General features: G+C 50.1%; 1 protein-coding gene across 6 annotated transcripts in view; it reads left to right on the top strand.

The window, feature by feature from the left end:
* The window catches only part of Lsr (lipolysis stimulated lipoprotein receptor), a 16,762-nt gene extending 1,168 nt beyond the window's left edge, over positions 1–15,594 (top strand). Inside the window, exons 2-10 of one of the 6 annotated variants that reach the window (XM_034501095.2) lie at positions 50–394; positions 6,456–6,575; positions 10,288–10,344; positions 10,930–11,076; positions 14,026–14,187; positions 14,307–14,366; positions 14,465–14,596; positions 14,754–15,382; positions 15,465–15,594. In XM_034501095.2, the coding sequence (XP_034356986.1) occupies positions 50–394; positions 6,456–6,575; positions 10,288–10,344; positions 10,930–11,076; positions 14,026–14,187; positions 14,307–14,366; positions 14,465–14,596; positions 14,754–15,382; positions 15,465–15,500 (1,688 nt within the window). In that variant the 3' untranslated portion in view covers positions 15,501–15,594. The remainder of the gene's footprint in view (positions 1–49; positions 395–6,455; positions 6,576–10,287; positions 10,345–10,929; positions 11,077–14,025; positions 14,188–14,306; positions 14,367–14,464; positions 14,597–14,753; positions 15,383–15,464) is intronic. The other 5 variants (XM_076931994.1, XM_034501103.2, XM_076932001.1 and 2 more) reach the window with 5 other exon arrangements.

The raw sequence follows: 15,594 nt of genomic DNA, 5'->3' as shown, positions 1-15,594 counted from the left end.
GTACCTCCCTGGGCTTGGCTATCCCTGCTGACTATACTCTTCTTCTCAGACCCTGCCAGTGCTGTCCAGGTGACTGTGTCTGACCCCTACCACGTAGTGATCCTGTTCCAGCCAGTGACACTGCCCTGCACCTATCAGATGGGCAGCACCCTCACACCCCCCATCGTGATCTGGAAGTACAAGTCATTCTGCCGCGACCGTGTTGCTGATGCCTTCTCCCCTGCCAGCGTGGACAACCAGCTAAACGCCCAGCTGGCAGCTGGCAACCCCGGCTACAACCCCTATGTGGAGTGCCAGGACAGTGTACGCACTGTCAGGGTGGTGGCCACCAAACAGGGCAATGCTGTGACCCTGGGAGACTACTACCAGGGCAGGAGGATCACCATCACAGGAAGTATGTGGGGCTGGCGGGAGGAGGCTCTGTGGGTGGTGGGGTGAGAGTGTTTGAGTGTCCTGTCTTAAATGGGCTAATGAAGGTAGGCTTCCTTCCATTTACCCACCTGTCCACCCACCCACCCATCCATGCAGTCATGGATCCATTCACTCACCTACCCACATATCCATCCACCTATCCTTCCATCCCATTATCCCACAATAAAGCCGGGACTATATGCCAAGTCTGTGCCAGGCTCTGGAACATAGACAGACATAAAACCATCAAATCACCCTCTCACAGAGTTTAGGGAGACAGGCTAAACATACAGTATCAAAAGCTTGCAGCTAAAACAACAACAAAAAAACTAGTAGTAGAGATTAAAGTGGGGGTTTCCTTTATAATACTAAAATACCAAGCAATAAGAAGTAATACTTTAGCCAGCTTTGGCGGCACACCTGTAATCCCAGCGCTTGGGAGGCGGAGGCAGGGGGATCTTGACTTCAAGATCAGCTGTATGTAGTGAGGCCCAAAGCCTGCTTTAGATTTGCCTGGAGTGGGTTAGCTCAGGTAGACCACACAGGAATTGAATAACTCCATTCTATTGTTTTTTAAGAGGTCCTTAGAGATAAATGACTTGCTGGACATTATACAGTTGATGGCGGCTGAGTTTGAACCACTGTAGGCCTAGTCTCCAATCAATGAATAATGAGAGAATGCATTCATTATCTTTGTTCTCTGATGGTGCTAGAGATGGGTGGCTTGGCATGTGCTAGATAGAGCTAGGTGGCTAGCTCTACCTTTGAGCCACGCCCCCAGCCCCTCACTGGGGGATTCTAGGCAGGGGCTCTACCTTTGAGTCACGCCCCCAGCCCCTCACTGGGGGATTCTAGGCAGGGGCTCTACCTTTGAGCCACGCCCCCCAGCCCCTCACTGGGGGATTCTAGACAGGGGCTCTATCTTTGAGCCACGCCCCCAGCCCCTCACTGGGGGAGTCTAGGCAGGGGCTCTACCTTTGAGTCACGCCCCCAGCCCCTCACTGGGGGATTCTAGGCAGGGGCTCTACCTTTGAGCCACGCCCCCCAGCCCCTCACTGGGGGATTCTAGACAGGGGCTCTACCTTTGAGCCATGCCCCCCAGCCCCTCACTGGGGGAGTCTAGGCTGGTGCTCTACAACTGAGTTATATCCACAGCCACTGACCTGGTGTTTCTCAAGGATCTACTGTGTTTCAGGGGCTCGTAGAAGCACTTGGAAAAGGGTAGTAAGCAGAATAACCCAGACCCTGTCTATGCCCCAGGTAGCCTTCTAGAAGTGAGACTGGCAGTGAGAAGACCTAGGAAGAGCAAGCACACCAAGCATGGTGGTGCACACCTCTGATCCTAGCATGGGGAAAGGTGGAGGTCGATACGGAGTTAAAGCCACCCTCAGCTATGTAGCAAGTCGGAGGCCAGTCTGGGGTTGGGAGATTTCAGATAGTTTTACAAGCGACGAAGAAAATAGCTTTCGGTGATGTGTGGAATGACTGGGGTGTGCCATCTTTGCCAGCGTGATTTGAAGAATCCCGAGGGCAGAGGAAAGACGTAGAGACAGCAGTGGGCCGGGGGTGCAGGCTTCCCTGGGTAAGTGGAGCAGTTCACTGTTTGCCTTACAGGATTGGTTTTAATTCTGTGTAGGAGCACAGGAATCGGGTGACTCTTGACTGTAGAATGTGCCCTCTGTCCCTGGCAGGACACAGGTGTAAAGCAGGGTCCCAAGGGATCAGACTTGCCTTGAATCCCCATGGAAACTCAGCCCCAAGCTTCCGCTGCCTGTGAAGCTGGGGAAAGAGAGGGCTTCTTGGGAACTCCCACTGGGCCTAATAATGATAGGACACCATAAATACGGAGAAATCCTTGAAGGCTGGCTGGAACTGGATGTGCTCTGAGGGACACAAAACTCAGTGTCTATCAGGATATCCTGGGACACTTCAGAGCCCTCTATCTGGCTTATCTCAGTAGTAGTATGTAAGTGGCCGTCTTTTTAGAAGTCCCAGTAGCCACAAGAGCCTTTCTTCTCTTCAGCTCTGAGGACAAAGTATTTAAGAGGCACCTAAGAGGTGAACTTCTCAGTTGGTGTCCGAAGGCCACCTGCCCTCCTACTTTTTAAGAGTGAAAGTAAGTGTAACCTGTCTCCGGCTACTCAGGCTGAGACCGGGTGTGTGCACGTTTGTGTACTGTAAGAAGTTCAAGGTTCAAGGCCATCCTGGGCCACCTAGTGAAACCTTGTCTCCAGAAGTAAAAAGAGGATTGGGATGCAGCTGGGTGGTACAGTCTTTCTAGTATGGGTAAGGACGTAGGTTGTCCCCAAGAACTGCAAAAGAAAAGAGTGATAGAAAGAATAGATGCCCGTCTCCCAGGGCCCGCTTACACTCCTCTTGCTTTGGGAGCTGTGGGGTATTATAGTGGAGGGCCTAGTGTTAACTTCCTCGGGCTATTTGGAGCCATGCCCCACCCCTGACCCTCATTCGGAGCTGTCTGAACAGGACCCTGAGGGCCTCTGAAACCATGAGGCATCCCTCTGCTGTGTGTAAATAAGGAGTCAGGGTATGGCCCAAGCTCGGCTCCCCCACTGGAGACCAGTATCTTGGCCTCTCACCTCACACATGGAATCACTGCCCAGCCCCTGTGATCTTGGGGGCCAGCAGGGACCAGGAACAGGGTGTGCCCCACAGGAAGGAGGTGGACCCAGGCCTCAGGAATGATCAAAAGAAGCCGGAAAGCCTTCCTTTTCATGGGTTCTACAAACATCTGATGGGCCAAGTACAATAGGCAAGGCCCAGATCTGGTCCTGGAGGCCCTGGTTTTAATGTCTGGCCTATGTAATCATTTCCCATGGCAGGGGGTTCCTGTTCACGCCTTCGGCTTTTGGGAGAGAGCGAATGGGTCAGGAAGGAGTAATCAAAACCCATGGGAGAAAGAACAGTTGGGTGGGCACCACAGCCAATGAGCCTCGGGTCCCCCTGTGGTATCCATGAGTGTTACCCATGGGTGCTCCAGTTCACAACACCGGACACCCACTGTTGGGCCCTAGACACACAACTTCAGAGAGCCGTGCAGAAAAAAACAGGAACATTTAGGACAGTCTTAAGTCACTGAGTCTTTGGGGGTTCTGTGAAAGGCTAGTGTCTACGATGGGGGGGGATCTGTGCATAACCACAATCTCTACAAGGCTGACCTTGGAGAGGGAGTCCTCCACGGTTACCCCGGGCAGCCTTCCCAGAGCTGCGCAGCCCCTGCTGTCACTCCTAGGGCATGTCCTTCATATTTCTCAGCATCTGATAGGCAGTATGTGTTTTAGCTCCAGTCTGAGGTGCTGTAAGGACAAACTGTCCTCCAGGAAGGTTCTAGATTCTTCTCGGGACTTCTGAACTGTCTGATTACTGAAGAACTCTGGGAGCCTTGGTGTCTCCAGGAGTTCACTCTGCAGCCTAGGCTGGCTCTGAACTCAGGGTCTCATACTTCAGCCTCCCAAGTGTTGACTGAGAATGACACATCTGTGCCATCACATCTGGCTCAGGCTTTTGTTTTTATTGTTAGCAAACTAATGTGAGTTCCAGGCCAGCCAAGTCTCAAAAGGGAAAGTCAGTCAAAGAATTGAACATACCTTTTATGAAAAAAAAAAAAAAAATGCCAAAACTAGAAAAGAATTATTTAAATGAAGTAAGCGGTGGCATTGTTTTTCATTTTTACGTGTCTCCTTGGCCTAGCTCAGTAGAAGCAAGATTTTCCAAGCAGCTTTGGTCGGCTGTGAGATTACAGGTCACATGGAAAGCTCCTTTGAACGTTCCTGAGAGGTTAAAGGCGAAGGCTGGTCAGGTGTTAGTGCTGTAAAATAAGTGGGAACTCCAGGGTACCCCCTGGCAACACTGTGCCAATCTCCACCTTCTAAGGAAGGTTAGTTACACGCTTCCTGGAATATTCGATGCACTTCTGTTTATTTGTTCCGGCATAGGGGTTGAGGTGGTCTCATGCACGTAGTTCAGGCTGACTTCAAACTCTCCATCCTTCTACCTTAACCTCCCCAGAGCTGGAGACATATGCCACCATACCCTCAGCCATGTTGAAAGCTGCATGAGTAGACTGGGTGTTTATTTGATAACCAGATGGCTAGAATTCTGGGACCAGCAGTACAAGTCAAGGAGAGGGAGCCTTCCATAGAATCAGAGGTCGCTGAGGCTGACGCCATCCTTCTGCTATAAACATCAGAAGTGAAGACAGAATTAGCATGGGACATCGAACTGCCGGTGGCGCAGCCCACAAGGCGTCTGCCTGCAGAGGGTGCGGGTCCGTCCGCGCCCTCTCTCTCTGTGCGTGTTTGAATCCCGCTCACTCCCGCCCGCCTCCGCCCGCGTCTCGTGGGGGGGAGGGGGAAAGGAAAAAAAAAAGAATTAGCATGGGAGCAGGGTGAAAAGCTTCGGTGTCCCGGCGATGTGAGTTGGGGTAGCCAGGGATAGGCTGAAGGCCACTGAGATTGTGGGGATGACATTGCCATAGCTAGTGACCAGAAAACATGCTAAGAGCTTTGTGGGCCTGGGAACTGTGCTTGGCATGATCTAGATAGATTCTGGGAAGGGCTTTCTTTTTGAGGAAGCTTTAGCCCTTATTAGTAGCTGGTGTCTTAGTCGGTGCAGGTACCACAGATTTGGGCACCCAAAGTTAACTGCTATCCTGGGTGTGGTGAGCAGGTTGTCATGCAGGCTTCTGAGCCCATGGATCCAGGTGGCAGGCAGGTCATCAGGCGCCTGTGGCTAAGCAGACCAAGGTTATGAACCTCTGGGATTCTATTGGCTAAGACACTAAGATAGAGTCTCCAAGCAGAGGCTTCCCTGTCCCGGTCTTGCTAGGTTGATTAAAGGATGTAACTAATTAGGGCCCAAGGAGTAGAGAGGAAGCCGGATGTGTTAAAGGACTTTCATTAGTAGTGTAATTAGCAGGCAACTTGCCTGGAGCTGCTTTGGACCAGAGCGTCCCTAAGCCCTAGGACTGACCTGGAATGTGGGGACAGAACGGAAAGAGATGGGTTTGGAACGGGGAGTATCTGGGAGTGTCGCTGGTCCTCCCACACTCACTCCTTGGTGCCCAGGCATCTCCTATCTGGGATCTGGCCTAGTTAGCTTGGCTGCCTAGTTTTGCACACCACCCCCAAGGCCTGATGGGGGAGATCAGACTCGGCTTGGTAAGAAGCAAGTGTCTAGGAGGAAAGCACAGGTCCTGGAGTCAGACCATCCGTCCCCACCTATGGCTAGATTATGTCATTGCTCCACACCAGATGTCTCATCCCACAAACCACAATGATAATTATGTTCACCTCCTAGACTTGGTTTGGGTTTCTTTGTTTTATGTCAGTCCTGGGGATCTTAGTCAGGCACTCTGTGTGCTAGGCGAACACATTACCACTGAGCCACAGGCCTAGCCTGTTACTTTATTTTGAGATGGGATCATACTACATAGCTCAAAGTGTTGTTCAGCTTGAGACTGTGCCGCCTCAGCCTCTTGAGTGCAGCATGAGCAGCTGGTGCCACCGTGGCTATCACCCGGACATTTTCATATAACCCATCTTTGGTGTTCAGAGCAATACATAAAAAGTAGTATGCCCTTGGATGAATGGTTTCATTTTAGCTGGCAGGTACTCTGAAATCCCAGCACTTGGGAAGCTGAAGTGGGAGGATTTTCCAGTTCAAGGCCAGCCTGGGATACATAGTGAGATACTGTATCAAACAAAACCTAATGATTTGATACTTCTGTGTGTAAGTGGTTTTTGCCTGTTTATGTCCTTGTACCACATGCTCGCCTGGTGCCTGGGGATGTCAGGGAAGGTATTGGATCCCCTGGAACTGGAGTTAGAGATGGTTGTGAGCTGTCATGTGGGTCCTGGGAGCTCAACTCAGCAAGACCAACAAGCGCTCTTAACTGATGAGCCATCTCTCCAGCCCCAACCAATGAATTACTTGTGCTCTCTCCTTAAGATGTAGGGGGCTCAGCCCCTGCTGATCTTAAGAGTACCCTCCCTGAGGTGTCTTCCTATTGTCTTCTCCCCACCCAGACGCTGACCTGACCTTCGAGCAGACCGCCTGGGGAGACAGTGGAGTGTATTACTGCTCCGTGGTCTCAGCCCAAGATCTGGATGGGAACAACGAGGCATACGCAGAGCTCATCGTCCTTGGTGCGTGGGGCTGGGCTCGGAGGGCGTGGGAAGCGGGGGAGTGGGAGCTGGGATGCCTTTTGTCCACTCTTGTGTGTCCACCCTCTGTCATCCAGCTGGGCCCTGTCGCCTGCTTTGCTCCCTCCCTTGCAGCACTGCCAGTCACTTGGGCTTCTCCATGCCCTGCACCCCAAACAGGACCCTTCCTAATCTCTGTGGCATTTTAAGTTAGCCAGAGTCAAAGTAAGAGTGAACTGAGGAATCTACCTCCAGATAGTCTCTGGTTCTAAACCACACAGACACGGAGGCAGGTGTGGTGGCTTATGCTTTTAATTCCAACACTTGGAGGCAGAAGCAGAGGCAGATGCATCTCTGAGCTGTGGCCAGCCTGGTCTACGTAGCAAGTTTAAGGACAAACAGCTACAAAATAGAGACCCTGGGCAGAGTTAATTGGTAGTGAGAACTTCCCTGAAAAGGGGGGGGGGTCTGTTGTTCTGGGTCCCTATAGAAAATAGTGGAGCGCTCACATGGAATCAGTAACCTTTCCATTGTCCAGGGTTACTTAGAATACCTGATAAAGCAAGTATGTTATAGTGCAAGCTATTACGTTGTCGCTGAGAAGATTAACAGCAAGAAAACAAGTCTATACATGTTTGTTCAAGTCATGTATCTTGAGAGGGTGGTGGCCCATTTGAGAGGCTGAGTCAATACAATCAAGAGCCCCAAGCTAGGGGCGCTGGAGAGATGGCTCAGCGGTTAAGAGCACTGACTGCTCTTCCAGAGGTCCCGAGTTCAATTCCCAGCAACCACATGGTGGCTCACAACCATCTGTAATGGGATCTGATGCCCTCTTCTGGTGTGTCTGAAGACAGCGACAGTGTACTCATATAAATAAAATAAATCTTTGAGAGAGAGAGAGAGAGAGAGAGAGAGAGAGAGAGAGAGAGAGAGAGAGAACGAGAACTAGTTAGTTAGTTCTAGGCCAATCTTGAGCCACATAGTTCCTTTAAGAATGACCCGGGCTATTTGGGAAGCAGAGGCAGGTGGATTTCTGAGTTTGAGGCCAGCCTGGTCTACAGAGTGAGTGCCAGGACAGCCAGGGCTACGCAGAGAAACCCTGTTTCGAAAAACCAAAGGGGGGCGGGGAAGAATTTCAGGCTGGTCAGAGCTATACAGTGACTTTCTAGCTAGCTGTTTAAAAAGGGAGTAAAGGGGGGCATTTTCTTTTGAATAGTTTCCTATGTATTCTGGGTCTGGAAGGCTAGCTGTATAACTGAGGTTGGACCTACCCTCTGTCACATCTCCAGGGTCACAGTATACCCTGAGTCCCTTATCCAAACACAGTTTGTCCTCTGCCCTTTTGGTGGTGGGGGAGGGGGAGTTATGTGTGATTTATGCAGTGTGTGAAAGTGTGAGTCTGCCGGGTGGTGGTGGCACACGCCTTTAATCCCAGCACTTGGGAGGCAGAGGCAGGTGGATCTCTGAGTTCAAGGCCAGCCTGGTCTACAGAGTGAGTTCCAGGACAGCCAGAGCTATACAGAGAAACCTTGTCTCGAAAAACCAAAAAAAAAAAAAAAAGAAAGAAAGAAAGAAAGAAAGAAAGAAAGAAAGTGTGAGTCTATCTAAAGCATGGCAGGGTAGTAGAGTGTTCCCAGGATCTCCAGTCTGGCTAGGTGGCTTCCTTTCCCGGGTCAGTCAGAAGAAGCCAACCCGTAGTCTTTCATGACACATGCTGGATGTGAGAGAAGCTTCAGCCATGCAGTGCCATCTTCATGTGTGAGCAAGTGCATGGTGGGAACAGATCCAGAGGGCTCAGGCCACAGCGCAAAGGGCAAACAGTCGGATCCTCCCTCCGATGGCCTCGGGACCTTTGTTGGCATGCATGATCAGCAGTTCTTGGAACCACTGAGGAGCTCCTGAGTTTTGTGCCATGTTTGTGGTTTATATCTAGTTGTTTATAGTATTAAAAATGAGCTAGGATTTTCAAAAAGCAGGGTCTTGCTATGTAGCCCATTTTGGCTTAAAGTGGCATCCCCCATATCCCCAACATCTCGGTCCTCTTGAATGCTTAGATTAAAATTATAGCATGTGTCACCACAACTTGTTGAAACTCAGAAGCTTTTAAAATCCCAAGATAAGGGGCTGGAGAGATGGCTCAGTGGTTAAGAGCACTGACTGCTCTTCCAGAGGTCCTGAGTTCAATTCCCAGCAACCACATGGTGGCTCACAACCATCTATGACGGGATCTGATGCCCTCTTCTGGTGTGTCTGAAGACAGCTACAGTGTACTCATAAATAAAATCTTAAAAAAAAAAAAAAAAAAAAAAAAAAAATCCCAAGATAACTCAACTGGGAGATGTTAGCCACCAAGGTGGTGGTGGTGTGTGAGGAGGGGAGCCTGTGGAAACCCCAGCTGTGCTCCAAGGAAGAGGAAGTATACCTAGTGTCATGATACACAGTTTTGGCTTCTTGAACCATGTTTTTGTTTCTTATTTATTGTGAGCCAGAGTCCCATGTAACGTTCATTATGTAGCTAAGGCTGTTTTAAACTCCTGGTGCCCCTGCCTCAGCCACCAAGTGCTGGGATTAGAGGTATAGATCACCACGCCCAGCTGCCAAGTGCACATACTCTGGAGAGGTGTGTTGGTGTGGAGTGTGAGTGTGTGTGTGTGTGTGTGTGTGTGTACATGCACACTTTCCTGATACAATGCTTGGTGGGCATAGGACCTCCACCATGCCCTAGAGAAGGGTCTTGAAACTTGTGTGACCTGATTTGTGAACAGAACTCAAATCTTCCTGGGTCACAGAACCAGGTCCATACGATTTTAATGTGCCTTCATGGTCCTTTGCTCTACTGAAAAAAATCCTGCGGGCTGGAACACTCCAGCTAGGTGGTAAAGTACATGCTTAGCATTCATGAGGTCCTGGGTTCAAGCCCCGGCACTTCAAAAATAACTACATTGTATTTTGCAGTTGTGTCACTATAAAGAATTCATTGTGACATACTTGGTATCATTTTTTTATACTTTACTATTTAAGTTTTAATATATGTATTCTTTGATAATTTCATATAAGTATATATCATATATTTTGGTTATATGCATGTACATAACCCACTCCCTACCTCCAACTTGCCCCAGATACCCCCAACGTTTTTCTTCAAAATTCATTCCTTTTTTTTTTTTTTTTTTTACTAGCCAACTGAGTCCAGTTATTATTGACTCTATGCTCATGGATATGGGGCCATTCACTGGGGTATAGGTAAACCTACAAGTAGCTGCAGTCCCACTTTATAGCCATAAATTGCCCAAAGTTCTTCATTTTGAGCCCTGGGTGATAGCTCATGCCTATAATCCTAGAACTCAGGAGGCTGAGGCAGCAGGATTGCTTCAAGTTCAAGACCAACCTGAACTACAGTGTGAGACTGTCTGAAACAATAAATTCTTGGTGGGCTCCAGGGTTCACATACTTCACCTAACAGGACCTGTATAGGTGGGAGAGATGGCGTGCCGGGCTGAGGTTGGACCCTTAGGATCCGTGGCGTATGTGATGGGCCTCCTGTGGCAGGGTGGAAGGTATATATACCTCTGGCTTGGACTGTCCTAAGTCACCATTGTCTCCTTTTCTGTTTGGGACATGTTTTCTAAAGACCAGTTGAAGCTAGCTATTCTTAAGGGCGGTGGCTTGGGCTGGCCATGGCCAACATAATCTTGTTTCTCTTTTGTCCCTCCAGGCAGGACCTCAGAGGCCCCTGAGCTCCTACCTGGTTTTCGGGCGGGGCCTTTGGAAGGTATGGGGTGGAATCCCTGGTGGGGCTTCTCTTGCCCCCGCCCCCATAGACTGCTTCTGTTTCTAGTTACCCTCCCTACCCCCTAACTACTTCTCGCTGGAGACCTCCACTAAACCTGCCCCATTCTGTGACATCTAGTGGCCTGGCTGTGGGCTTGGGGGGGAGAGGGGTCTGGGCTGGTTAAAGAGGTTCTGGGGCATAGGCAAGAGACTCGAGTGACTGGTGCCTGCAGTGTTCTTCTGGGGCTCTGGTATGGGCTGTGGCTCTGTCCCCTCCTGAAGGCTACTGTTTGTGTTGCTCCAGCCAGACTCCTCCTTGCTCTCTGCTTTGTCTATTTAAACTCAGGATAAGGTCTCTGATGTGGGGACTGAAGCAGGCTGTCCTGAGGTTGGTGTCCCTGTTGCTATGCCCTAGTCTTGGGCACAGAGAACCAAGCTGTAGTTGCAGGTTCTCTGAGAAGCTTTGCAGATAGTCGTCCCCTGTCCCAGTGCTGGCACCCTAGCACCCTGTGGAGCCTGGGTGCCCTGCCCTTCCCCATTATTCCTCAGTCCTCCCAGCTCAGGGACCATTCTCCTTCTTCTGCAGATTGGCTCTTTGTGGTCGTGGTCTGCCTGGCGGGCCTCCTCCTCTTCCTCCTCCTGGGCATCTGCTGGTGCCAATGCTGTCCTCACACCTGCTGCTGCTATGTCAGATGTCCCTGCTGCCCAGACAAGTGCTGTTGTCCTGAGGCCCGTAAGTGCCCCTCACCTGCTACCCCACTGGAACTCTGCTGGGCACATTTGCCTGCCTTCCAGATCTGGAGACTGAGGCAGTGTGCACAGCAGACCATGTACAACCTGTTACTTTCCATCATCGTTCACTTACTTCAGCTTTTGATTTCTTTTATTTTGATGCTTTTCTTATTCTTGTGTTGGATTGAAGCAAGGGCTCTGTACGTGCTAGGCAAACACTGCCACTGAACTACAGCCCTAACTCATGAGGTTTGTTTTTTTTTGTTTTTTTTTTTGTTTTTTTTTTTCCTTTGAGAGGCTAATTTTATGGCTGTGGCTCAAAAACAAGACCACCAAAAATAATAATGCCCAACATTCCAAGATATTATTGTAGATAATATCACAGGAAGATAGAGCTCCCATTAAAAAACAAAATCTAGGTGGGTGTTCTTAGGCAATCCCAGCAGTGTGGAAAGATAGTGACATTTGAGGCTAGCCTGGCCTACACAGGATCCTGTCTCAAACAAAGCAGAAACCTCAAGTGGAAAGGTAAGAAACTAAATGGTGTTTGTAGATTAAGCAGCACACAATCACTCAAGCTGCAGTTGTGTGTGGAGCCTCTGTATTGAGATATATCCCTCACATCCAAGTGGGTGCCTGTGAAGGGCTGGGAGTAGAAATTGGGACCAGAAATGAAGCAGATACATAAAGTAGTGGGAGAGAGGATAAGAAAATGGGTAACTCCATCCCCCTGTGCCCTTTAGTTTCCCGTGAGAAGCTGTCTGGATACCCCTGCACTCTGATAGGCTGGATACCCCTGCACTCTGATAGGCTGATGCAGTCACAGCAGAGCCCTGCACAAGAACTTGGAGGCTTGCATGTGGATGGCATTTGGTGGAGCCCACATAACACACTCCACACCTGCCCGTTGGACAGTGCTGTGAGCCGATGCACAGGCCAGGGAGGCCTGCTGTGCACTCTGTGACCTGTGAGCCAGGCTCCCTTCTCTATTAGGGTCCCAACTTCTTGGCTTCCAAACACTAAGAGACAACTGTGAAGTGCCAGGATGAAGACGCCATGCTGTATGCTTGAACCACTGCTCTCAAGGAGAAGCCTTCTGTGGTCTTGCTGACCATGCGAGCATGGGCTTTGGGTCCATTTTACAGATGTGGAAGGAACCCCAGGAGCTGTGAGCACTAAGACTGGAGTTAGGTCCAACTAGGCCCCATTGTCACATACCTAGGATCCCATTGCTTCCCTGTGGGAGTTTCTTCCTCTCCTCTCTGCCCCAGTTCCTTATTGCCTTATAGAAGTATCAGCCTGCTGCTAATTATAACCTAGCCAGTCACTTACTTAATGAAGGGTCTTCTCATGGACAGAGCTGAGTACTGAAGTTTTCTGCTCCCAAATTAGAGGAAGCCTGTAGCATCCCAAGGAGAGTCCAGTAATTTTTGTATTGAACAAGCATGCTAAGCAAACAGCCTACAACTGACCTACATACATCCCCAGGCCTCTTTACTTATTGCAAGACTGCCTCTTCCTAACTCAAGCTGGCTGGCCTTAAAACCCTTCAAGACTGGAGAGATTAGCTGGGCGTGATGGAGCATGCCTTTGGCCCTGGTGCTCTGTGAGTTCGAAGCTAGCCTGGTCTACAAAGCAAGTTCCAGGACAGCTTGGGCTGTGACACAGAGAAACCCTGTCTTGAAAAAACAAACAAAAGGCTCAATGGTTAAAAGACCCTTGCTCTCATGAGAACCAGAATTTGATTCTCAGCTCAGTACCTCCCACTTTGGGGCTATTTTATTCCTTTGGCCTCCACAGGCACCTATACACAAATGCACATATCCACATCCCCCAACACACACATAGACACAATTAATGGAAGTCTTAAAAAGAAAAAAAAAAAAGTTCAGGAAGCCAGAGCTGGTAAGATGGTTTGTTCAGTTAGTAAAGGCAGCTGCTGCCAAGCCTGCAGCAGGAGTCTGACCCCTAGGCCCCCTGTTGTGGAAGGAGAGCAAATTTCTGCAAGTGGTCTTCTGACTTACACAACACAATGAACATGAATAGTAATGATGGTGAGAACAGACAAAAAGCCTCTAGCTCCGATAGGCCTTGAACAGTAATCCTCCTGTCTCGAGTCTCTTGAATAGCTAGTATTTACCACACAGCCTCTAGCCTGAGAACAGTTTACCCTAAACTGTCAAGCTAGAATCAGCTGGGTGGGTATGGTCAGTAGTTGGAAACCCGGAAGGCACTGTATTACTTTAGGGTGTAGGCAAGGTAACTTCCTGGGCTTCCATGTGTATCTGCCTCGCTCCACTTACTGCAACTGGGAGCTGACAGGATGTTATGGACCCAACAGACTTGACTTTTCCTCAGTATGGGCTGGGCTGCCCCAACTTATGGGGACAGTAGGTGGCCCAGGGGCTTTATTTATATAAAGAGAGTGACTTTGAGTACCAATGCCTTTAGATACAGATCTGTCCTTGGTTTCTGTGATTGCTGAGGCAGGAGGATCACAAGTTCAAGGTCTATCTTGGCTACAGAGTTTAGGATTCTTCCTCAGCCCTTATGAGACATTGTCTCAAGATAAGAAGGGGGGAGGGGGCTGAAGTTGGGAATGTGGTTCGATGGAAAAACACCTAGGAAGTCTGAGGTTTGGGGATTGTTTCCCAGCACCCAAACACAGACAGAAAAACAACTACCCCTTGAGTTTCATATGAAATCTTTCCATTGTCAGCTGTTGGCAAACCACCATGTATATAGGTTGGGGCCTGATGTATCCATGAGCCCGGCTGCTCTCAGCTCCATGAGAAGTCAGATAGGACGTAGGAACTTGGTAAAGGCTGTGCCCCCTAGCCTAGAGTACTGCAGGGATGGTGCCGAGGGGCAGAACCATGTCCCCCAGAATCCCATTCTGGCATGGGACTGCACAGCTTCTGATCATTCTCTTGCCCATCTGCCTTCCCAGTTTATGCTGCTGGCAAAGCAGCCACCTCAGGTGTCCCGAGCATCTATGCCCCCAGCATCTATACCCACCTCTCTCCTGCCAAGACCCCACCACCTCCGCCTGCCATGATTCCCATGGGTCATCCCTATGGGTACCCTGGAGACTTTGACAGGACTAGCTCAGGTGAGGCCTGGGGGAAACCAGACAAGGGGTGGCATAGGGCTGGAAGGGAGCATGGGAGATTGGGAGTGCCCAACGCTGCTCCAAATGGCAACCAGTCACTGATAACCAGTCTCTACTAGTTGGTGGCCACAGCTCCCAGGTACCTCTGCTTCGTGAAGTGGATGGCAGTGTATCTTCAGGTAAGAACCTGTTATTTTGAAGCGGTTGTGCCTGGAGGGTTGATTCACATGCATATTCCCCCCCCTCCCAAAACCAATCACCTTGTTCCTGTCCTCAGAAGTACGAAGTGGCTACAGAATCCAGGCTAACCAGCAAGATGACTCCATGAGGGTCCTATACTATATGGAGAAGGAGCTAGCCAACTTTGACCCTTCCCGGCCTGGCCCTCCCAATGGCAGAGTGGAACGAGGTGAGCTGCAGACCCGAGTCTAAGGGGAATGAATCATGCTTTGCTACCAGTCTTGTGCAGACAATCCTTGCCTGTGGTGCTCCCAGGGGAGGGTGTGAACGTATGGGTGACAAGGTTGAGCCCATCTTAGTACCAGTGATATCTCCCTTCTCTACAGCCATGAGTGAAGTAACTTCCCTCCATGAGGATGACTGGCGATCTCGACCTTCCAGGGCTCCTGCCCTCACCCCCATCAGGGATGAGGAGTGGAATCGCCACTCCCCTCGGAGTCCCAGAACATGGGAGCAGGAACCCCTTCAAGAACAGCCAAGGGGTGGTTGGGGGTCCGGGCGGCCTCGGGCCCGCTCTGTGGATGCTCTAGATGACATCAACCGGCCTGGCTCCACTGAATCTGGACGGTCTTCTCCCCCAAGTAGCGGACGGAGAGGATGGGCCTATGCACCTCCGAGAAGTCGCAGCCGGGATGACCTCTATGACCCCGATGATCCTAGGGACTTGCCACATTCCCGAGATCCCCACTATTATGACAACTTCAAATCTAGGGATCCACGTGGTGACCCCAGATCCCGTCAGCGATCCCGCGATCCTCAGGATGCTGGCTTCAGGTCACGGGACCCTCAGTATGATGGGCGACTATTAGAAGAGGCTTTAAAGAAAAAGGGGTCTGGAGAGAGAAGGCGAATTTACAGGGAGGATAAAGAAGACGAGGACGACCACTATCCCCCAGCACCTCCGCCTTACTCAGAGACTGACTCGCAAGCCTCGCGGGAGCGGAGGATGAAAAAGGTGAGACCCTCTGACTTAAGACCTTCAGGACCCCCCTCCTCCAGCCCATACAGTTAACACGTTTTCTTTTCTCCTTTTGCAGAATTTGGCCCTGAGTCGGGAAAGTTTAGTCGTCTGATCCCACGTTTTGTATGTAGCTTTTATACTTTTTTTTTTAATTGGAATATTGATGAAACTCTTAACCAAGCCTAATAAAATGCCTAATCACAAGA

The sequence above is a fragment of the Arvicanthis niloticus genome, chromosome 1, assembly GCF_011762505.2.
Source record: "Arvicanthis niloticus isolate mArvNil1 chromosome 1, mArvNil1.pat.X, whole genome shotgun sequence".
Lineage (NCBI taxonomy): Eukaryota > Metazoa > Chordata > Mammalia > Rodentia > Muridae > Arvicanthis > Arvicanthis niloticus.
Note: the sequence above shows the minus strand (reverse complement) of the source record. Positions and strands in the feature narration are given on the sequence as shown.